This window comes from Microtus pennsylvanicus, chromosome 1, assembly GCF_037038515.1.
Source record: "Microtus pennsylvanicus isolate mMicPen1 chromosome 1, mMicPen1.hap1, whole genome shotgun sequence".
Classification (NCBI taxonomy): Eukaryota; Metazoa; Chordata; class Mammalia; order Rodentia; family Cricetidae; genus Microtus; species Microtus pennsylvanicus.
In genome coordinates, this window is record NC_134579.1 from 63,510,930 (window position 1) to 63,535,837 (window position 24,908).

At 49.3% G+C, this 24,908-nt stretch overlaps 1 protein-coding gene across 3 annotated transcripts in view; it reads right to left on the reverse strand.

Annotated features, from left to right (window-relative positions):
• Bdh1 (3-hydroxybutyrate dehydrogenase 1) overlaps nucleotides 1-24,529 on the reverse strand; it is a 38,751-nt gene extending 14,222 nt beyond the window's left edge. The window contains exons 1-2 of one of the 3 annotated variants that reach the window (XM_075967362.1): nucleotides 24,390-24,529; nucleotides 11,119-11,241 (exon numbers count right to left, since the gene is read on the reverse strand). In XM_075967362.1, the coding sequence (XP_075823477.1) occupies nucleotides 11,119-11,201 (83 nt within the window). In that variant the 5' untranslated portion in view covers nucleotides 11,202-11,241; nucleotides 24,390-24,529. Of the gene's footprint in view, nucleotides 1-11,118; nucleotides 11,242-18,838; nucleotides 18,970-20,078; nucleotides 20,286-24,389 lie in introns of those variants that run through there. The other 2 variants (XM_075967353.1, XM_075967370.1) reach the window with 2 other exon arrangements.
• Between the last annotated feature and the right edge of the window lie 379 nt (nucleotides 24,530-24,908).

The window sequence follows — 24,908 nt, forward strand, 5'->3', positions numbered from 1 at the left end:
CCCACCGGGAGACAGGCAGGTGGGCAGCGCACCAGCCAGCTCGGCTACTAGACAGGAGATGCCTTCCTGAGAAGAAAGCCAGCCTGATGGCTACTTTTCTTAGGAAGACATGCCAAAACTTGACTGACCCTTGGCCTACTCCAGTGATCCTCATTTTCTGCTTTCCACGGAGACACGGATGGTGGAGTGCTCCGGAGTAATCAAAGCGTGCATATGCTTTCAGAAACCAACTCTTTCAAAGCCTTGTGCAGGCTTAGCGGGTAAAGGTTATTGCTGCCAACCCTGACGGCCTGAGCTCATCACCAGAGTCCACATGAGGCTAGAAAAGAGGACTGATTGCTGCAAGCCGTCCTCTGACCTCCACACACACACACACACACACACATGCGCACACACATGCATGCACGATGTGGGATGCCCCTCTGTATGCTGTGAATATGTCTTATTACCTTTGGTTAATAAAGAAGCTGCTTTGGTCTATGGCAGGGCAGAATATAGCTAGGCAGGAAATCCAAGCAGAGAGACAGGGAGAAAGAAGGCAGAGTTGGGCAGATGCCAGCAGCCACTAGAGAAGCAAGATGTGAGATCACAAGCCTTGTGGTAAAATACAGAATAGTACAAAATTGGTTAATTTAAGTTGTAAGAGCTAGCTAACAATACACCTGAGCTAATAGGTCAAACAGTTGGTAATTAATATTAAGTCTCTGAGTGATTATTCAGGAACTGGCAGGCAGGAGAGAAACTTTCAGTTACACACACACACACACACACACACACACACTTTATTTTCAGTGTTTTAACTCTCCATGAGCTCAGTGCTGCTTTCCTAATCATTGTTTTTAAACTTTTTATTAGAGATAACTACAGATATACACACTGTTTAGAAACGATGCATAGAGCTGGGCTTGGTGGAGGCAGCTAACTGGGAAGATGAAACAGGAGGGTCACAAGTTCAAGGTCATCCTGGGCAACTTTGCGAGGCCCTTGTCATAACAAGTATAAAAATACGGCTGTGGATACAGTTCAGTGTTAGAGTGGTTTTCTATCACACACGCGAAACCCTGGATTTAATCCCCAGTACTAGGAAAGAGAAGGATGGGGAGAGGGAGAAGAGAGAAGGAAAAGGGGAGAGGGGAGAGAAGAGGGGGAAGGGATGGGGAGAGGGAAGAGAAAAGGAGAGAAAAGCAAGCAGAGAGATGTTGGGTACCTCTTGCCCAATGTCCATTAATGATGGACATTACACAACTGCAATGTCACAGCCAGGATGCTGATGAAGATACAGCAACCACGTGGAACATTTCCATTACCTCTTGCATCTTTCTCTCTGGCCTTTCCAGATCCACACCTAGCCCACCCCACCTCTTCAACCACTTCTCTACCACTACAACAACAGTGTTAAGCCAGGTGCCCAACTCTCAGGGTACAGGAAGACTTCTGGGAGTTCCAGGCCAGCCTGGACCACACAGTACAATTCTCTCTTAAAAACACAAAACAATAACAACAAAGAGAACCTTATAAAATGGATTATATGGTGGACAGCCTTCTGGGTCTGGCTTGCTACCCTCAGTGCTGCTCTCTGGAACTCATCCTGGAAATAAACTTCCCCTTTTGTGTCTAAGTCCCCCTATGACTGGGGCAATTGTATAACTAGTTACTTTCTGAAGGTCATCTGGGCTGCTTTCAGGTTGGATTTATTATGAATAAAGCTGCTATGAAGATTCCTGGGCAGGATTCTGTATAAACATATTTCTCTTGGATAAACTCCCAGGAGCGTAACCATTGGGTCCTATGGTCGGTGTGTGCTTGGTTTTTAAGGGACTGGGGAGCTGTTTACAGCTCCAGAGTAGTGGAAGCATACAGCATTTCCAGCAGAGATGTATGGGAGCCCGGTTTCTCCACATAATTCCCAGAATTTGATGATATCACTATTTTAATTTTTTTATTTATTTGTTATCATTGGTTTTTGAGACAGGGAGTCATGTAGTTCAGGCTTGTAGACCAGACTGACTCCAACTGTCCAGCATCCTCCTGTCTCAGCAGGTCAAGTGCTGGGATTACAGATAATGTTGCTTTATTTTACCCATGTCCAAAACTATACACAATTTTCTCACTGTGGCTTTAATTTGCATTTTTCTAATAGCTAAGAATGTTGATCATCTCTTCTATGTTTATCTGGTACCTGTCTCAGGTCAGACAGCTAAACAAGCACCACAGTATGGGTGGCTTACACACAAGGCAGTGGTTTATAAAGGGTGAAGACTTAACAGTTTTGAAAGCTGGGAAGCTCCAGCTCAAGGTATTGGCAGACACGAGAGCACACGTCCTAGATTTTTGTGACTTTGCTTGGTCGGAGTGGATAGGGGGTGTCTTAGACCTCTGTCACTGATGACGGCTTTGCTTCTACGACCCAACACTTCCGAAGACCTGACCTCCTCACACCAGCTGACGTGATCGCTTTTGACTGTCAACTTGACAGAATCTGGAAACAACCTACGAGATACACACTCTGTCTGTGAGGGCTTCCAAAGAGGATTTGGTCCGGGTGGGAGAGCTAGCCTCAGAGGGGTGGGGACTTCTAAAGTGGGGCTCGTATTGCAGAGGACTGAGGGAAACCAGTGCTGCTGGCCTGCGCTTGCATCCTCCTGAGGGGTGCACTCCACGGCCACGATCTGACTGCAGCTTCTTCTGCCTTCCAACGCAGACTGAGAACCAGCGGCGATGAAGGCATCTCCCAGGCCTCCAGTACTAGCTTCAGACCTCCAAGGCATCTAGCTTTAGGTTCTGAGCAGCTTCTGGGGTCCCAGCCTCTCCGATGTGGCCAGCCTCTAGTCTGTAAGCCAAGCTAACACACCCCTTTATAAGTCCTCCTATATTCCACATCACACCAGCAGTACGGGACGTCCTCCTGTATTCTAGAGGATCACATCACACCAGCAGTACGGGACGTCCTCCTGTATTCTAGAGGATCACATCACACCAGCAGTACGGGACGTCCTCCTGTATTCTAGAGGATCACATCACACCAGCAGTACGGGACGTCCTCCTGTATTCCTCTAGAGGATCACATCACACCAGCAGTACAGGACGTCCTCCTGTATTCTAGAGGATCACATCACACCAGCAGTACGGGACGTCCTCCTGTATTCTAGAGAACCACATCACACCAGCAGTACAGGACGTCCTCCTGTATTCTAGAGAACCACATCACACCAGCAGTACGGGATGTCCTCCTGTATTCCTCTAGAGAACCATATCACACCAGCAGTACGGGATGTCCTCCTGTATCCCTCTAGAGAACCACATCACACCAGCAGTACGTGACGTCCTCCTCCTCCTGTATTCTAGAGAACCACATCACACCAGCAGTACGGGACGTCCTCCTGTATTCCTCTAGAGAACCACATCACACCAGCAGTACGGGACATCCTCCTGTATTCTAGAGGATCACATCACACCAGCAGTACGGGACATCCTCCTGTATTCTAGAGGATCACATCACACCAGCAGTACGGGACGTCCTCCTGTATTCTAGAGGATCACATCACACCAGCAGTACGGGACGTCCTCCTGTATCCCTCTAGAGAACCACATCACACCAGCAGTGTGGGGAGCGGGATTTCAGCACACACATTTGGGAGCACACAAGCATTGAGACCAGAGCATGGCAGGCTCATCCTGCGCTTAGCCGCATTCTAGATAGACTTCTTTCACTGCTGAACCTTCAGCATCCGTTAAATGCTCTAGATGCCTTTGCTGCCCATGCAGCATAAAAGTCTCTTCTAATCTATAACATCCTCCTTTAAGTGTTTGTTTTGAGACAGGCTCATTATGTAGCCTTAAGTGACCTGGAACTTGCTATGTAAATAAGGCTAGCCTTAAACTCACAGAGATCTGCCTGCTTCTGCCTCCCACGTGGGGATTAAAAGTGTGCACTACCATACCTGCCCCCTCCTGCTCTCCTCTTAACAGGAACTACTGCAAGGAAATGTGTTTCATTTTAATGAAGTCTAATCAACCCACTTTTCCTCTTATGGGGCACATGTGACTCTTTGCCTAAATTTAACCTTTTATTTTTTTCTAAAAGTTTTTCATTTAAGCTCATGATTCTCCTGAGTTTATTCTTGCATGAGACAACACTTAGGTCAAAGGATTTGGTTTTGCTTATGAGATCCCAGCAGCACTGTTTGCAATGCTATCTTCTGAATCACTGTTGCCAAAAACCGGTCAAGCATATTGCGTGGCCTCTGTCTGACTGCTCTAATCTGTGTCAGTGACCTGTGTACCCTCACCTTATTTCTCTTTTTGAAAAATAAACTATTACTCTATTTCTTTTGCCTTTCCATGTAAATTTTAGAGTAACTTGTATAGTGTAACATGGACAGAACTTAATGAATGACATCTGAGGTCATCCTCTGGCCTCCGTTGTACCCACATTCACACCCACCTGTACCTACATAAATGTGTACACACATATGCACACACACGCACACACATGCATGTAAAGCAAATGAGTGAAGGAAATAAAGAGCTGTCCTTATATCCCTGGAACAAAACCATCTTTTTATGTTTCATAATTTAAAAAGATATTGTTGAATTCTACCTGCTAATAATTTAAGAGTATTCATAAAGGATTGGTCTGACCAGGCAGTGGTGGTACACACACCTTTAATCCCAACACGTGGGAGGCAGAGACAGGCAAATCTCTGAATTTGAGGTTAGCTTGGTCTACAGAGAAAGTTCCAGAAAAGCCAGGGCTACACGGAGAAGCCTCTCTCTCTCTCTCTCTCTCTCTCTCTCTCTCTCTCTCTCTCTCTCTCTCTCTCTCTCCACACACATTGATATTGATCTGTAGCTTCCCTTCCCCGCTTTTTGGTACTGTTTTTGTCTGGCTTGAAGATTGGGGTAATATTAGCTTCATAAATACTTCCATGACTTCATAAAGTCAGAGAAAGCTCAGCCCAGCCCCAGGCCTCCATTGCTGCTTCCCTGGCTGGGAGAGGGAGAGGGCGGTGGTTTCCTTGCTGCTTTGCACACATGAGGGGACATATGATCTCATTACTGATGGGCATGGAGAGTCTCCTCCCATGACTCTGCTTCCTTCCTCCAGAGCAGACACGGTTACCTGAAAATGACAGTCCTGGTCTCTACTTGACTTCCTCTGACTCTCTGGGGTCCTCACCTCCCCGACACACCCTGCCCATTGGGATGAAGTCTAGACTCTGCTGTCTGCTGACCCTCGCTAGCAAACACAGGCTGAGGCCACAGATGTGAGAAGAGCAATCGTGGGCTAATGTTATTTCCCTTGCCAGGGCTGGTTGGTCCTACAGCTGGAGAAAATGGCTTCGGTTGGGATGGTCTGTGTCTGGCTCACCGGTGTTTCCAGGCCACCAGCTTCCTCAGCTCCGAGTCTGGGATACATCAAACAAACAGAAACCCCAAGGCTGTCATTCCTTGGGCCTGAGGTTCTCGCCTCATCTGCTTTCTGTCCACCGGAACGGCCTGCTTGCTTTGTAGAAGATCCAGAAATTGTCACTGTGCTTAGCAAGGGACACGGGCAGGGGAAAAGCATATGCACCCCATCTTTCTGGAAACGGAAGTTCTCTTCTGAAGTGACTGTTGAACCAGCAGCGGCAGGAGGAGGCCAGGGCAGATGAGTGACTATTTTCTGACCTTTGAACTTCGGTACCATATTCATATATTACCTATTTAAATCGAAGCATTAAAATGTATTACCAGTGGTAGCTTGCTTGTCCAAGATGCTTCAGGCCCTAGGTTCCGTCTCTGGGTCCCTATACCTAAAAACCGTGTTATTCACCATTCTTAAGGTGGTGGGTCACTAGACGGAAACAAGGTTGACTTGGAAAATCTGCCTGGGTGATGCTCTGTGCTTTATTGAGTTAAGCTCTCATGTGTAGATGGTTTCAAGCGAGAACAGCAAGGTCAGTTTACCAGAGCTAGCTCAAATGACGTCACCCAAAGAGAAGCACCGTGTGTCCGTGATCCCCAGCGTGACTCTACAAAAACAAACCAGAACCGGAAAGGTGTTTCTAGTGGAACTGAAGTGTGCTTATCTTCTTAAGGGTCCTTAGTACTGTACAGCATTTCTAAATACGTGACATTTTATTTATTGATTACTAGCATTATGACTGGATGTGTGTATGTGCACGCGCGTGCGTGTGCACGGCATGGCACACTCTGCGCAGTCAGTCCTCTCCTACACGGGTTCCGGGGATCAAACTGAGATCACCAGGCTAGCAGGGCAAGTGTCCTACCCATGGAGCCATCTCAGTGGCCCATGGGTGACATCTTAAAAAGTAACAGAAAAGTCACAAGTAAGATAAAGGCTTAGGTCAGAAGTTTGCTGCCAGATTTGTCCGTGACCCACCCTCCCATTCTCAAATCTATCCGGATACAAACGTGGCCATGGCCAAGAAGAATGTGACACCGGGCTCCGCCACCCACACCCAGCTGTTGGTGGTGTATACTTACATTCCCAGAGAACTCACAGCCCCAAACCCTCTGGACCTAACCCTCAAAGGCAGAGCCCTACAGAGTGGTGGTGGTTCAGCCTATGACCAGCAGGGGTCCTGCTGGGCTCTGCCAGGGCTCTCTGCCACCGCCTCTCACCACTGCCAGCCGTGCCTCATCTGCTCTGATTTCAATTGTCTCTGTCCTTCCAGGGTTCCTACATGCCTGTGGCATCCCTGGCCTAGGGCTGTTTCTCACTGTGAAGGGGCTCTTGTTCACGACCTGTTAAAGCAGAATCCCCAGGGCGAGGCAGAAGGAAGCACGCACTCCATGCCAAGGTCTGTGGCAGACACCACTGCTCATCTGAACCCTTGCATCAGGAAACTCCAGGCCACGTAGAAGAGACCGTTCAGAGTAGCGGGGGTATCCATTCTGACTCTTGCCCTGTCTTTTTGGTCAGACTTCCTAACTGTGCTATTGCTCCCATCATGAACCAGAGCTGGTCACCAGTAACTCAGCTTCCCACCAAGGGAGCCACGAGTCAGTGTAGCGGGGCTGCATCCAGGAAGATTAGGTTGAGAAGGCAGGGTGACCCAAGTCCAGTCTCACAATGACCTCTGGGGGAAACAAATTCAGTCAGGAATCTCCAGGGTCACACGGCTGCCAAAAGCGGGCATGCAAACCCAGGGTGGACTTAAAAGAACCAGGCGAAAACGCCAGCACTCACTTCTACACGGCTGGACCGGAGCTAGGGGCTGTTATGTTTCCTATCTGCCAGGGCAGATCACGAGCGTGGGTTATAGGTGCTAGCGTCCAGGGTGGTGCACACTGGCTACCTAGCTGCCAGAGGTACCAGTGGTGTCCGGCACAGACACTCCTAAAACCAAAGGCTAATGAGGCCTTTAAATGGAGCAGTTTGTCAGGTGTCTCGGCAGGGGCGGGAACCCGCCACCCCTTGCGAAGTTTGCACCTGGATGTGTCCGTGAGACTCCTGTTGAGGAGTGACCGGTGGTGGCTGTGCTGTCTGGGTGTCACAGGCCAAGGAAAGACCACTCAGGAGGGAACCACACAGGTGGAATAAAAGGTGACAAGCAGATGGGTACCGGGTGACACGGTGTCCAGAGAGGTGACAGTGTGAATTCTGAGGTGGACTCACAACAAAGGGTGGCCTTTACAGGAGAAAAACGTTCCACCCACTATGAAGAAGGACTGTGTGCCGAGCTGTCCAAAGACATGAGGCTTGCTGGGAGAGGTAATGACCTTCCCATCAATGGACACATTCAACTGCACCAAGACGGAAGGTCACACATCAAGGACGCTAGGATTCACCCTCAGGGATAACTGGAGCATGAAGCCCTTCGTGACTGAGGCCCAAGGGAACTGTTCAGGCTGGTAATTTTCCCTATGACCTTGTGTCTGATCCTCGGCACAGGTCACCCCCATGCTAGCCCCCCTTTGCATCTGCTCTCCTTCTGGACCTCCATGATGTCCCACCCTGGGAATGTAATTCACTCTGATTCAGCTCTGCCCCAACACACTTTGAAATAACTCTTCCCTTACCCATACAGTCAAGAACGTCCCTGTAGGAGGTTTTGTTTCCTCCTCAATAAACCAAGTGCAACTAACAACCCACTCCCCTTGAAGGATAAATGTTTGGTAGAAATATTTTAATTTCCTTTGGGGTTGTTTTGATATAAGAAAATTTCAGAACTCTCTAAATGCCACTTTGGAGACAGGTTGTTCTATTTTGTGTTTTATGTGCTTGAATATTTTGCTTGTGTGCAGTGCCTACTTAGGCCAGAAGAGGGCGCTATATCATCTCTAGCTGGAGCTAGACTGTCAGGCACAGACTCGTGGATGCTCCCCTGGGAGCATCTGGGTGGTTTGGAAGAGCAACTAATTCTCTTAAGCACTGAGCCGTCTTTCTAGGCCCTGTTTTTTTGTTTTGTTCTCTCTCTCTTTCTCTCTCTCCCTCCCCCCCCCCCGTGTGTGTGTGTGTGTGTGTGTGTGTGTGTGTGTGTGTGTTAATGAATCGCTTTAACAAACAGGCAGGCAAATACAGTTACTGCAGTTTCACTATATCCCTCAGCAAGGCCCTAGTACAGCCTGGAGATTCTGCTGACCTGTAATTTCTATAGATTCTCGAGGGAAACTGGGCAGGAGGGGGATCCACAGGACCGAATTGCTGGGTCCCCAAGGCCTGGAGAATGGGGTATCCTAGCCTGCTGGGAATAGAGCATCTAAAAGACAAGCATGTCTAGAAGCCTGGGTGGAAGCCATTTCCCCGGGCGGCAGGCATGGTCTGAAGAGGGAACACAGCTCTTCCTGAAATGTTCAGCACTTCTGCCATAGATGAAAGTGAGTTCTCCTTGGGCAAGGGTTGCGCTTGCATGCAACAAAGCAGGAACCATGCAGTCCTGACAGGAAATTGGACAGAAGCGGCCATCTAAGACGGGCAATGTGTGCCCATGCAAACAGTGGCGTGGTTCCTGCCAGATTCCCAGGCAATTTTCTGCTTAAGCCATTGACACGGAATTTCTGATGTTGTAACATTCAAGGACTTGAACAAATAAAAAACAAATTAGAATGGATTAAAAATAAAGAGGGCAGAAAGACACTTCTCTCTAAAGTCTGTCACACGCCGACAACGGAGAGCTGAAGTCCTGTTTGTAGCTGAGCCTCTTGCTCTGGGTCCCATACAAATGGGTTTCAGAAGAGATCCGCAGCTAACTACTGGGCTGTGCTCCCGGAGCACAACGGAAGAGAGGGAGGAGCGATAACATGAACGAAGGCGTCAAGACCACGAACCTGAGCTAGTGGGAGCTTATTGACCCACATTGATAACTGGGGAACCTGCGTAGGACTGAACTAGGCAACCTGAGTGCAGGGGACAATGGTGGGGCTTGGGCACTCTGTGGAGCCACAGGCAGTGGGGACCAGGATCTAACCCTAAAGCATGAACTGACTTTGTGGAGACCTTTCTCTATGGAGAGACACCTTGCTCAACCTAAGCACGGTGTGTGTGTGTGTGTGTGTGTGTGTGTGTGTGTATACGTGCTTGGTCCAGCCTCAATGAGGTGATGGGACAGATTTAGTTGATTTTCCAAGGGAGGACTTACCCTCTCTGAGGAGCGGGTGGAGGGAAGGTGGGGTGAGTGGGAGGGGGGGGGGAGACTGGGATTAGTATGTAAAAAAATAAATTTTTAAAAGGAGAAAATTCTCAATATCTGTTCTATCTTTTTAAGGCTTATTTATTTATTTATTTATTTATTTATTTATTTATTTATTATGCATGCAGCACTTTGCCTGCATGTATGCCTGCAGGCCAGAAGAGGGCATCAGATCTCATTAAAGATGATTGTGAGCTGCCATGTGGTTGCTGGGAATTAAACTCAGGACCTCTGGAGGAGCACCTAGTGCGCTTAACCGCTAAGCCATCTCTCCAGCCCTCAATGTCTGTTCTAAAGACATGTATGAGCATAGGAAAGACCAAGCATCTTGCTATAGAGACTTAGCATTTAACTTGACTATTGACTCACTTTCCTCAAATATCACCAGGAGAAGTGTGTCTTCTTTTGTAGCAGCAGAGCTATGGAATTCCCCCTGGAACAGGCCAGATCTGCTGAGTGTGGCGACACACACCTAGACCCGGCGTGCACAGGCTAAAGAGGGAAGATCCTTGAAGCAAGGCATTGGAAACCAGCCTGGGCTACATGGTAAGATGTGTCTCCAAAATCCCAAATATTTGTTTGTTTAGTCTCCTTATTTCATAATTCTTCTAAATCACACAGCAGTTCAGGGATGCCTAGGGTATTCTCTTAAAGTGTAAACGTAAACAAACAAACAAAAAAAATAAAAACCCCCAAAGAATTGGTCACAAGGACTCTTGAAGCTTCTTGCCAAACATGCTAATCTGTATTTAACCACAACACCACAATGGCACACACACACAAACCCTACACCCGGACAGACATTCTTCAGAATAGCTGGCGAGTGGCCCTTCAGTATCAAGATCATGACTAAGGTGACGAAGACTTGCTGCTGATGAGAGCAGACTGAGGAGACGCATCAACTAAATGCAATGGTGGTGGCAGGGGCTAAATTATCGACTGTATAAAAGATCCCATCAGTGGGTCACTCAGCGAAGGCTAGACAAGGTCTGCAGCTTGGTTATCAGCATCCTTTCCATGGCACAACGATTTTATATGATGCAAATGGCTAAGGAAGTTGAGTGCGGAGGAAGCTGGGTGTCCTTTGTTTTTGCAATTTTTAGGAAATTTTGAAAGTGTTTCAAATAAGGTGTTTATTTCTTCATTTTTGCAGCCACTGGGGACCATGTGTATACCAGGTTAGTGCTCTACCCTGTGCTACAACCCCAGCACATCAAAGGGGTTTACAAGACAGGAGCTCTCTGCCCTGGGGCTCTACCCCAGCACATCAAAGGGGTTTACAAGACAGGAGCTCTCTGCCCTGGGGCTCTACCCCAGCACATCAAAGGGTTTACAAGGCAGGAGCTCTCTGCCCTGGGAGTCCTGGGAAGGCCTGGCTTCTGAGCACTCCCTGAGGGCCGGCAGGTGTTGAGCACAGTCAGGACCCACCTGGGAAAAGCACAGTCCTCAAGGCCATCTACCTCTTCCTTTAGTGGCTTACCTTGTCACATTGTTTCTGTCACAGACACTTAGAGTTTTTCCTGGGAGCTGCGACAGGGGTCTGAGACGGGCGGCCAGCATCATGTCAGCAAGTAGGAGGGCGATCTGCTTTCTTCTGGTGGTTCTGAAACACAAAAATGCATGCTCAACCGCTTGCCCTCAGACGTTTAGTCAGGAAATTCCACTTTCTGACAAGGCACTGCTCAAGCTAAAGCTTCAGGAGATGGAAAATGGGAAGCCAGGGTGTACCAACATAGGACAACCATGGATGGGTGGTCACCTATGCGTGACAGACAACATTGAACTAGACCAGTGATCCTCCAGGCAGGCTGTACAGAAACTACCAGGTGACCTGACTTGGGGGACATAACCAGGGAATATCTAACCTTGTGACAAGGCAAAATGACCTCATCTGTAAAGTTCATGCTCAAGAACTGTGCAATTGAGTTTTGTTGTTGTTGTTGTTGTTTTTCGAGACAGACCCTCTCTGTATAGCCCTGGTTGTCCTGGAATCACTCTGTAGAGCGGGCTGGCCTTGAACTCACAGAGATCTGCCTGCCTCTGCCTCCCGAGTGCTAGAATTAACGGTGTGTGCCACCACTGCCACAAAAGGTATAATGTTCTAAGTCATTTTAGAATTTTGTGTTGGCTCACATCTGTAGCTGTCCTCAGCTGTATGTGACCTGCAGGCCACAGGTCTGACACACCTGTTGGGGAGTCCTCTGGGAGAGCAGCCACCGGCTGGGGCCGGTCTAACTCAGAAAGCCCTCCCTTGTCCAGGTTTCTGACATCTCGTGAAATATCCATCTGTGGTGATGGAAACCAGCCTTCACCTACAGCGCATCTCCATCCTCTGCGGGTGGCGTGTGCCGTCCCACACCCTGCTCGCACCACAGCGTGTCTCCATACTCTGCGGGTGGCGCGTGCCGTCCCACACCCTGCTCGCACCACAGCGTGTCTCCATACTCTGCGGGTGGCGCATAACGTCCCACACCAATGTCACCCACAGCGCGTCTCCATCCTTGGTGGGTGGCACGTGCTGTCCCACAACATGCACCACTTGGCTCAGGACTCCACCTCCCTCTCACCCCAGCAAACTGGAGGCTCTGAATTAAGGTGAGACTCCTCACATTAAAACACACATATAAAATCCAGACAGGGTAGGACACGCCTGTACTACTTAGCACTTGTAAGCACTTGCTAGGCTGAGGCAGGAGGATTGCAACTTGGAAGTCAGCCTCGACTATAAGGCAAGTTCCCCACCAGCCTGGGCTATAAGACTGCAAAACAAACAAACAAACATCATCGACAACAAAACCTGCACACAGAACAAACAAAGACCACACATATACCCCCTCATCCTTATCCATTTTAGGTTAAGTCAAACTACTACAACTACGTCATACGTCACTTGGTGTCGCCTAAGGCCTCCCCAGCACCGTGGTGATTAAATGTCACGTATACAAACCAGACCCAGACAGGCTTACGCTATGGCGACCGGGCTTGCACTATGGCGACCAAAGCAATGCTCATCACAGGGGCAGCTGAGGCCGTTTTGCTGCTTTAATCTTCAGACAATGAAGAGAAGCAGAGGTCTCCTCAGCTTGCGCTATGCTTCCATTAGTGCCTGTGGCTCAGCATGTGTGTTAGCGCCTGCTCTGGCTAACGGTGACAATGTCTGGCAGAAGGGCTAGGAGGGGACAGTGACAGCTTCTGGCCAAAGGAGGAGAGGCTGGGAGGTTCCACATGGCTGGAGCCCAGGTGATCAGACCTGGATGCGGATGTCTTTCTTCCTGGCCTCTCCTTTGTGAAACGGGCTGTAGATTGCCACATCTTGTTAATAATAAGATCCCAGCAGGGAGAAATCTCTCCCTAGCCCGCCCCAAACACAACTGATGGTCAGCCATGAGGCCAGTACATCAGTCAATTTTCTATGACAATTAATAAAGTACCTGATACCGAGTATATATAAAAGCCAACAGGTTCATTTTTGACCCACATTTTTATTCCAAACTTAAAGGTGTACGTCTAGTTACTGACTTCCAGCTGGCAGAGTCCTAGGTTGTTACGATACATCAAGACATCATAAGTCAGTAGTCAGTAGCAGGAACTAACTCCACATCTTCTGTCTTTCCTTCCTTCCTTCCTTCCTTCCTTCCTTCCTTCCTTCCTTCCTTCCTTCCCATCCTCCTTCCTTCCATTCTTCCCATCCTCCTTCCTTCCCTTTGAGACAGGGTCTCACTATGTAGTCTTGGCTGGCCTGGAACTAAGATGTAGACCAAGCTGGCCTCAAACTCATAAAGATCTGCCTGCCTCTATGAATGCTGGGGTTAAAGGCACACACCACCACACCTGGCACACAGACCTTTTATAGGGCCATCAAGATTCAACTAGGGAGCTCCACCCTGATGGCATTAGCTAATCTGGATCAGCTCCCAAAGGCCCTTCTTCTGAGGGCAAAAAAAAAAAATAGTTCACTTATGATCTGGAGAGGTGGCTCAGGGGTTAAGACCACTGGCTGCTCTTTCAGAGGACCCAGGTTCAATTCCCAGCACCCACATGGCCAGCTCTCAATCATCTCTAACACCAGTTCTAAAGAATCCCACTCTCTCTTCTGGTGCCAGGAATGCATGTGGTGCAGAGGCTTGCATGCAGGCAAAGACGCCCATACACAAAGGGAAAAAAAAGTTAGAAAACAAAAAGTTTACTAATTTTCATAGTGAATAAGGACAGCCGGTTAAATTTCTACCCTTCAAACTTTACAATTCGAGTTAAGACTCAGACCATATCTAGATCATGGGAGCCTTATGCTAGTCAACAGGCCTGCCTAGACAATGCTCAAGGGGCAGGCAGAGGTGCTTAGCTGCTGAATTCCCAGGTAGGCAGACAGGGCCCCTTTGACTTGTGTTACTTCTGATTTTGAACTTGACGGTGGTTCTTCTGTACTCTCCTTTCTATGAGTCACTCCCATTCTGAGAGCTTTCGGCTAGAAAGATCTAACAGCAGGAGGCAAATCCTGCTTTGGTCTCACTTACCTATGCCTGCTCTGCGGGCCTCTAACCGCCTTTCTACACAATCAATTTGCTCACTTTCCAACGTTGTCTCTTGCATGTCTGGGAGGCAGCTCTCTCCAGTCTCAGAGCCCTTGGCCATTGCTCTCCCTCTTCCTGGGTGGCTGAGGCTGGGAGGGCTCTTCTGTCCCTTCAGGCTTTGGAGTGGCTGCTCTTCATTACCTATTGTGATTTGAATATGGTTGCCTTCTAGAAAACTCATGTTGAAATGGAAGGGAGAAAAGGCTAGAGATGGAACCTAGACCTTCACACATTTAAGCCAATGACCTACTGAGCTATTCCCCAAGTCACTAAGACTAATATCTGACTGTCACTGGGGCAATGACACATGGGGTAATTAGAAACTGGAAACAGTGGAAGGAGGGCCAGGCGTTCAAAATCACCTTCAGCTACAGAGAAAACTCAAGGCCACCTTGAGTCTCATGAGATTATATAAGAAAACAAGACCAAAACAGAAACTAGAGGTGACTAGAAGCCAGGTGTGGTCGTACCGACAGTCTCAACACTTGGGAAACTGAGGCAGGAGGAACACACATAGAGCAAGCCGCCTGGGCTTCACATGGAGCTCTTCCTATCTTTACACAACAAAAAAGTGTTTAGTAATTAGGGACAATTAGTGCTGGTCCCCGGGAGACGTCACTCTCCGGGGCTGGATGAGTTACCCTAAGAGCAGGCTGTCTGGAGCAACCCTTCTGCTACGTTCCGCCACGTTCAAACCAGCTCCCACCTCACCCCGCCTCTGCTGTGCTATAAAAGGCATGGCGTCCTCACTGGAAGCTGAGCATCTGCCCTGTGCTTTGGACTTCTCAGAAGCACAGTCGAACTGAACCTCTTGTCTTGAAAAGTATCAGCCTCAGGTATTCTGTTAGAGCCCCAGAACCATGCGAAGTCATCCCCCCTTTTTAGAGAGCTCCCAAGCGATGCACAGCATGACCCTGTAGGCCCATTGTCTTTGATGCCCGAGCTACCCTGCTTATTAACTTAATCTCCCTCTAAGAGACAAAACCTCATGGGACCAGAGGACCTGCCCATCCTCTTGGCCTCTTTCAGTAACCATCAGTGCCCAGGACAACCAGAGGAGGCACCAAGCACATCTCTGTTGAGTCTGAAAGGAGATTAACCAAGGAGTAACCTTCCTTGTGGATAGGAAGGCAGCATGCGGTCCATACTGAACTCCCTGTGGCAGGTCCCTGCAGGCGGCAGCACAACAGAGCCCAACTTGGCCCCTGTGGAAGACCCAAGCCAGAAACTTCATTCTCTACAGGAAGCCACGTGCTGAACATGGCTGAACACACACATCTCCACCTCCTCCCACCACAACCGAGGCCTGCTCACTGCTCCTGGCTGAACACACACATCTCCACCTCCTCCCACCACAACCGAGGCCTGCTCACTGCTCCTGGGTGACTTCAAATGCTCGTCTGCAATTAAAGACCTTCCCCAGCCCTTGGCTCAATGCCTGCACAAGAAAAATGTCTCAGTAGAGTCTCCAAATAGAGGGTTGCTTTCAACTTAGTTTTCCTTAGAGTCAGCAAAATGGGAAGTGTTATAGTCAAAATAGCTTAAAGCACATAAAAACTCAGGCCTTTGAATTATGCCCATTTACAATACGGTCTCTCATACACAGAGTGGAAGGCGGGGCCTCATACTAAGCAAGTGCTTTGCTGCTGAAATACACCCCCAGCCTGGCCTAGGTTTATGGAACACAGAGCTATCATGGCACACCTAAGGACTTTCCCCCAGTTGCTGTTGCTGTCTTAATGCCACCGGCTGGATTTCACTCTCTGTAAAAGAACAGGAAGTTCTCTGCCTTCAGGTTTGGGAACAGAAATGGTGACAGGAAGCAGGTGGTTCCAGAAAAAGGAAGATCTCGTAAGGGCTGGGCTCTGTTGGCCTTGAAACTCAAGCACCACTGTAAAAGCGCACAAGGGTCTGACTGGGGGGACCAAATCCATAGGTACAAAATAAAGATGCTAGCAAAACTTGGGTCTCCTCTCATGAGCACCCCTTCAGATATCAATGCATAATCTGTGGGAAGTCCAAGATGAACCCCATTTCTCCTCCCATCAAAGCAGTCCAAATCAGGAGCTTGGTATGGTAGTGCCTATAATCCCAGCACTCAGGAGGCAGAGGCAGGCAGATCTCTGTGACTTTGAGGCCAGCCTGGTCTATGGAGCAAGTTCCAGGACAGCCAGAGCTACACAGAGAAATCCTGTCTCGAAAAACTAAAAAATAAAAAAGTAAAAGCCTTTGTTCAAAGAGATGCTCACCAGTCCTTTGAGAGAGAGTCTGAACAGGAAGCCTCATAGGGTTACACAGGAACGTTAGATGGTACCCACACACCAGACTTCCAGCACAAATGCAGACATAACACACAACAAATCTCAACGGAGTGAATAAAGCCAAGGATTTAGCTGCACAGCCCGGTTCTGCAGAGACACACCTAACATGGGCACCTCAATCTGCCCAGGAGACTGTGGTCACAGATGATTCCCTGAAAGGTAGTCACTGCAGTGTGTCTATTTTGTCAACCCCCTCTTCTCCCACTTGGTCCAGCCCACAGGATTCTGTCTCACAGCTGTTGCTGCACAGGGGGTTCCCCTGACCCTGGATGACTTAGATGACCCCTAGGAATGGATGAAAATCAGCCTCTATGAGCTGGACCCCTAACACCTGCTGAGGGTAGGCAGTCAAAGGTGGATCCGACAGAACACTATCATTAATTTATCTGTCTTACGTTCATTGTTGACCTTATAATGGCAAGGTGACACTTGCCTCCCGTACTCCATCACTTATCTGTGTTTTCCCAAGAGAAGATGCTACCAGAAATGTCAAAATCACTATAAACTACAATAGCCAGACTAAGAGAACATTCTATGCCCAGGAGACCAGGGCTTGCTTGTCAAGGGCAAGATCACTAATGCTTTCAGGGCTCCAGCCCTGGTCTGCTCTTACCATAAGGCGAGCTTTTATAGCTGTGTTATTCACTTGCTGTCAACACACTAAGGTTTATTTCCAGCTCAGCCTTTGCCCCAAACTCCAGGCTTCGGTATACAACTGTCCCTTTGAAGGTTTGATTGGGTATGCCAGGTTTAATTTGTCCCAAGTGTGCCTGTGTTCTGATTTCCTGCACATTCCACAGCCCAGCGGTTGGCAAATCTTACTGACGTCCCCTCCATGAGCTAGTTAGGATCCACCACCATCTAAGCCTTTGTCCCTCCTTGCCTGCAGTATTGCAACGGCTTCCCAAGTAGGCTCTTTGAGCCCCTCAAGGACCCCATGCAGGATGTAGTCCTGCAAAACAGACATCATACCACTTCACTCTTGCATCTCATTCCCCTAACAATTAAAGCCCAGATTGGTAAAGACTGCCCAAAACCCTACCTGACCTTGGCCCCATCGTCCTTTTAACCTCATCTCTGTCCACTGTGTCTCTGTCATGGTGGCCTTCTTGCTGTCACTGGAACATCTGGTGCACTGTAGCTTCAGGGTCATGCCTTTCTTGTCCCTCTGCCTGGAGACGCTTCATAAAACATCTACATCTACAGAGCTCCGTCACCTCAGTCCTTCACACCCCACCCTGGTAATTTCTCTGTCCGCTTCCTGCTTCCCTTTTTTGCTTTTCTTCTTGGCCCCTTGCTACAACCTTCTACACATTCTTTCTATCTTATCTGCATCTTCGAGACCCAAAGCTGAGTGAATTAGGGGGTTTTAGGGCAGGCGTGGTGGTCAGGAGGGATACCAGTCCTTTTCTGTCGCTTTGTTCTGCACACCACATAGTTTAACCAGGGCCATCTGGCTGACCACTGCACTGGAACTGTCCATCGGAGCCTGGTGAGGTCTTCAGCGAGCACTCAGTTTTAGCCCATGACTCTCCCTGTCCCTAAGTCAATAGTAAATACTTCAGTCGTGAGGGGTGGGGGCCCCTGAGCCCCTCCTCCATCCACGCCTGACCTTTGAGGAGCTGATTTTGTAGGCCACCTGTGAAGGCATCCATAGCATCTGTGTTCTTACCAGTGCTCACTAAATCATCTGCTATACCATCTCTCTTCATTCCTGTGCCTCCCTTATCCTATACCAAATCGGATCTACTTCACACCTAACAAGTAAAACCTCCTCCAAGCTACCTTTCTTAATTGCCTATAGCAAAAATCAGCCTCCCAACAGCTACGCAGGAAGTTGAGGCAGGGTGGGGGTGGGGTGGGGTCAAGACCTTCCTGGATTATATGAAGTCCTAGGTCAGCCCAGGTAACTGAGTGGAACATTATCTGAAAATAATAGAAATCAGGTTAAAGATATAGCTCAATGGTAAACACCTATTGCATGAAGCCTTGGCTTCAACCCTCTTCACAGGAAAAAAAAAACACCAAACAAACAAACAATAAAACCTCTCCCTCTTTCCCCAGTCTCCCTTCGGACTTCTGTAATTTTAATCACCGAGTGGGGTATACTGGAGATATTTCTGTTCCCAACTACTCACAAGCCCTAGCTAACCATCGGTCCCACCTGCACTGTGAACACCCCACGAACAGGATTCAGATGGTGAATCACTGACTTCTAGGTTTCCTCTCGAGATGCGTTGTTCAGAAAGCATGAACAATAAATAAATGTCTCCGTTTGGCTGCCTGGCCGGCTAGGGTGTTTATGTACCGTGCTTCAGGACGAATCTGATGTCGAAAGAAAGGCGTCTGCTGCGTCACAAAGGATCCTGGCAAGAGGAAGCCTCTGCAACTCTTCCAAGTGGGAACCTCTGGGCTAGACAGTGACTCTGCATCTACTGACTTATGGGCCGACTTTGGCTCACTGGCTGGAAAAACACGCGATGGGTATTATGCCGCCGCCTCCTGGAAGGGGCAGCCACAGGGAGAGGGAAAATGACGTTGGGGCCCCACCCAGATGCACGAACCCACGGGATCTCGGCGCCCTCCCGCACGCAAGGGGTGTGGTGGAGTCGCACAGGCGCCTCCCCCTCCACGCCGCGCCCCCGACGTGGCTGTGGACCTCACAGCCAATCCCAGAGCCACGGTCCCTTCCAGCCGGCATGAGGGCGAGGACCAAGGGGGCTCGGCCAAAGCCGCGCTCCTATTGGCTGAGGCGGCACCACCTAGACAAAGCCACACTGTCCTCCAGACGCGGCGCTGGGGTGGCTTAGGGCCTGGTCCTGCCAGGGTCCCCGCAGCTCTGCCATCCCTAGCCGACCCCCAAGGTGCCGCCACCTTGCCTGGACCTCCTCCTCCCCCAGCACCGAAGTCAATACGGTCTCCACTAACCCCGGCTCCGTTCACTCTCAAGCCTCACCGTTGTCCAGCATCCTTTCTGGGCGCAGCAGGCACGGAGGAGAAGCTGCCAAACCCCGAGAACAGAGCCTAGTGGAGGTCATGGAAGGAGGGGGTGAACGTAGGGCAAGGTCGGGAGAAGGGTCGGGATCGCGCAGAGCCTACAGCCGAGGCTAGAAGATTGGAAGAAAGGGGCTACGAAGTGACCTTGGGCCAGTTCCTTCCATTCCTGGGGTCTCAGTTCCCGTCTGTGAAATTGCGCGGGCAGTGAACAGTGAGTGCCAAGAATTTCACGTAGGGGCCACGAGGCCGCGTAATCAACCTCGGGCCTCCCGTTGCGAAAATAAAGCACCTTGTTCCTGGAGGCGCGCACGGAGGAAGCGGGAAGCAGCTAGAGGGTGGAGGGTGCAGACGACCGGGGGCCGAGACAGGGAGATCGATGGATCCATCTCTGGTTCCTCTTTGGCCGCAGAGCTGCCTAGAGGACACTATGTCCCTTCCCCACCCGCATTCCAAGGACCCGGCACAGGAGCCACGCCAGGCCAAACCAAACCGGGCAGATGGCGCTGGCGTGCGTGCACGCCCCAGTGACTGCGATGAAGACCCTCCTCTTACCCAAAGCGACCCGGTAGGGGGCTCCAAGACGAGGGCTGGGCTGGTGCGCAGTCTCAACCTGGTGCTGTGCAGGTGCTCCCGCTTCTGGCTTGGAATTGGCGCCCTGCTCCTGTTTCCCAAGATACTCTCCTGAATCCCCTAAAACCGGCCTTCTGCCTCCGACACCCGGATGTGCCTTACACACTCCGGTGCTTGCGTTAGGGCTGCGCCGGGCGGGGCCCGACAACAGACAGCGCGGAGGCGGGGAGAGCTTGGGCGCAGCCTCCTTGGCCCTCCTTATCCCGGCCTGGCTCTGCTCCAGTAGAGGGTGCCCCCAGTCTCTAGGCACCCCGGAGATAACTTGTTCATCCCAATATAAGCCGGGTACAGATCCCTACTACCATCTGATCTTTCCTTCCTGGACCCTGGTTGGAGCAGGAAGGCAAAAGGTGAGAGAAGGCGACCGCCCTCTCCCCGCGCCCCCAAACCAGGGGAGAAAGTGCAGCTTCCAGGAAGTGAAGAAATCCCGCGAAGGACAAGACTCCTTCCAGGTTTTTCGTGTGTTTGCTGTCTTTAAAGCTCACCGGAGCTAAAAGATTAGTTGGTTGACTTTTAAATGTCATTTAACCAAATGACATATAACATTTTTCTTCTGAGATTCTTGAACGTATCGCAACGTCCCAAGGTTTCACCAATAGGACATATCTGCCTGTGGTCTCCAGGGGCAGTCAGCTACCCCACTACCACGAGATACCTGTTTCCAGGATGAGAAACAGGCTGAGAGAAGATACCAGGCTGTTAGTGATGGAGCTATGTTTAGAAAAATTACATAACGACTGCTCAGAAAGGGACTAGGAAGGTGAACGTCCGTCCGAGGGAAGTACCGGGGCGATTGTGGGGGGTGGGGCGAGGCTTTAAAGAAACCTGCCATCTCTGTCCCTGAATTTTGAGGGCTGAGGCTGTGTTTCTTTTTTATGCCCCGCTTCTGGCACCCAGAGAACTGAAAACCAAGAGTCCTGAAAAGCCTTGGTTTGCTGTGCTCTTTTCACAGACTCAAACCAGACTCAGAATGGCGCTCAGTAGATGGTGCCATAGCCCATAAAAACAAATCCCTATACGTAAATCAGGCGTGGCGGTACATGTCTTTAATCCCAGCACTCGGAGAGCCGGGCAGATCTACAAAGTGAGTTCCAGGGTTCCAGGGGAAACCTGTCTCAAAACAACCAAAAACCTATAAAACACCTATAATAAAATCATTATGGAATGAGTTACACTTTGAGGGTTGTGTCATGCTGGAAGAGAGTTAATCTTCCCATCTAGGAGAACAGTAAATTCTAACTTGGTACTTGGGGCTGAGAATTATGTATAAAGATTTATAGAAGACTTACTAGTTGACCTCTTTGACATTAGCTTAGACACCCTTAGCGGCTGATTTCCAGTCTTTCCAGCCCAGCTTTGCTGGTGTAACCTGAGAAGCCCCCACCTCAGCTGTACCTGTACCTCCTGACTTTAATGTGTCCCATTGTCACAGCACTCCGGGACTGCTGGAGCAACCCACTGCTCTCCGATACTGGGTAAACCTGCCAGCATAAAAGAGCCAACGCCTTCTGGGATGTTTCTCTGACCAATATCACCCCCTTGAGACACATCTGGCCCTCATTATCCCTTTAGCAGTACTGAAGTGAGCCTAGCGTACGTCCTGAAATGATAATATGGAGTCGGTGGTAGTGAGCCATGTGACCAACTCACTAGCACATCCTTTCCCACTCCATCCTCCCCACATGACTACAGCAGTCACGTCTGAAATGATTCCCAATGGTGGCCCGGGTGAGTGTCCTGTTTTGCTGTGCAAATGACATACAGAGCGATCCTCTCCCCAGAGGGAAAGCCATGCATTGTCTGCCAGACACTCTCAGACCACGTGCGTCAGTTACTGACCTCGATTACTGAATTCCAAACCACAGAGCACCTCTAAGATGTTGGTACCCATGGGCAGAACACCAGCACCCTGCCATCTAGTATGCAGGGCCATCCCATGCCTTTCAGAATCTCTGGGGGCTTGGCCAAGTCATCCCTCCTAAGAATGTATAGAAAGGTAAGCCGTGAGCTCTTGCTAGACTTTGTATGCAGAAACTACCTTCATCCCAAGGAAACTGCTTGACCCTCAAAACTGGGGTCTAAATTAAATGGAAACACAGTGTAGTTAATGTGTCTTATCGATGGGGTGTATTCCCTGTGCGATTTTCTCATACATACATATATATATATAATGACAGGGTCTCACCCTGCCTGGAAGACTGGCCTGCCTCTGCCTCTCGAGTGCTGGAATTAAAGGCGTGCGCCACCACACCTGACTCTTCTTGTTCCTTTTAAACATAAAAAAAAAAAATTCCCTGTATGGCAGTGAGCCACGTGATTAGTGAAAATGCTCTTTTGTCACCCCGTTAATCACGTAAACGGGGTTTGCTCCCCAGATAAGCCATCTGTATACACATCCTCTTTAGGGTCTGCTTGGGGTGGGGGGCAAGTGGGTACACAGGTGAAGAAAATGGCAGCTCTGAAGAGGCATTCTAGCCCCATGTCAGGCCTCTTTCTAAAGACTGCTCCCAAACCTGCTAATGAAGAACTGGTTTGTTGGGTTTGAGATTTCACACCTTCATTTCCCAAATGTCCTGCCCTCGAGGGCATCACTAACAACTCAGAGACAGGCAGGAAATGGGGACTCCCAGGAGAAAGCCATCGAGTAGGCAAGAGAGGTGAGTAGAGGCGGCTCCATCTCTAGTCATTCTGTCTTCCAATCTGGGAGCTGGAGAAAAGGCTTGGCTGTGAATGTGAGCACACGAAGCAGAAACTGTGGGAACCAGGTCACTCTAGACAAGACATGTGCCAAGAGTCCAGCTTCCCGCCGCACTTCGGCCCAGAAGCAGGGCCTGGGACCAGGCTCCTTAGCAGCTGTGCACCTCACCTGAACCCCCAGAGGGCGCTGTTGCAAATAACCAACTAGGTTTGGGAGGGGAAAAAAATCTCTGCCTTTTAGGAATTGAGATGTGCGCGTGAACTGAGTCATCGGGATCCCTACCGTAAATCTTCTGAAAGAGGGACAGAGACATGCAGTGAGAGCAGGGAGTGCGGCGCTTGGGAGAAGTTTTAGAGAAGAATTGGCTTTCCGAAAGATAAAAACTCAGGAAAACTGCAACACCTAAGTCCCCTGCTGAATCGGGTTCTCGTCATCTCACACTTTGACCAGGCCGGTTTAGTTAACATCCCTCCCCTTTCTGGACCCTGCCCAACTCAGACTGCACCTGGCCCCGGGTGCCTCTGCTCCCTGCTGGTAGTGGAGAGCGCAGCATCTGATTAGTGTAGACTAAATCGGCCTTTATCCCCGCCCCCGCCCCCTCCTAAATCCCGCACAATCTGCAATTCTGCGATGAAATCGGACGGGGCTAAAAAACAATGGTGCCATCTGCTACCTAAGATCCCACAGACTTTCTGTTTTGATGCAACTGGGTTTTTCTTTTAATCTGGAGGCCTGGGGAGGTGGCACCAGGGGGTGAGCAAAAGCCAAAGCCATGCAAACGGGATAACCGAATTCAACACCCTCCCTGCCCCCCATCACCCCAACCTACATAAGAAGTCAAATGTGGCTGCATATCTTCAGTCCCAGCACTCCTATCAAGATGGATGGCTATGATCCAATTTATGAGGCACTTGGAATAGGGACTCCTTTCTACAGCAAGTTCTCCATAGTTGCTTGGGTACATAGAAATGTCTCACAGTGATTCTGATATAGTGGCCAATTCTGGTACTACCTAACCTAACTGACCATATTAACTTCTTTTGTTTCTCTTGAGACAAGATCTTATTGTATCTCACTGTATACAGGCTGCCCTTGAACTCACAATCTTCCTGCTTCGGCCTTCTGATTTCAGGAACTACAGGTGTGTATAATACCATACTTGGCCCATATAAACCTTAAATTATAGTACATGGGACCTGATTCTCAATGTTTAAATCTGATTTTCTATACTTCTAAGTCTATTTTTTTAAAGAATATTGAATATACTACAACAAATTTTAAAACCAAGGTACAAATTTATATGCTTATTTCAATTAATTTTTTTCAGTGAGCACACATCCCTTTCATTTCTGCTGTTGGCACCCAAGTTGGAACCTAATTTTTCCATCTATCAAACTGCATAGTTACTGAGTCTTTAGGAGTAGCCGGGACCTCTTTCTAAAAGCCTGTTTACTTGTCTTGAACCTGCTAAGCATCCCTGGAGACACAGGGGCATTTCCTTCCACAGGCAACTCTCGGGTCCACCTTCTCTTACCTTAGCAAGCTTCTGCAACACTGCCAGCACAGGGAGTCGTCCCCAGACTGCGACCAGCCAGATGCCCAGAGTCCTCTGACTTCCCAGCAGGGTATAATAACTGCCCAGCAAAATCTCTTCCAGACTTAATGTGTTTCCTTTAGTTGGGAATGAAAGTTCCCGCACGAGCGTGACAGGAAAGCCGCCTACTGATAAAATACGGTATCAAGCAAGCTTCTGGATAGACGTCTACGTGTTTGCTATTGAACGGGCAAAGTTCGGTTTTGTTACCATTTGTTTTAAGTTTAAACTGTCTGTGAATTTGACCCTCTGGCAAGCAGAGGATCAAGGGTTGATACTGCCGCTAAGGGAAATACTGTAAAGAAGAAAAAAAAGATGGCAAAGGCCATCCTGGCTCTTTCTGAAGCTCACCCTGCCAGGCAGGCAATTGTGGACACAAGTTAGTTCAGGAACTAGCTGAAGAGAATGGGGACTAGCCAGGGTACCCTGAAGCATAAGCAGGTAACACGACTTGAGGAA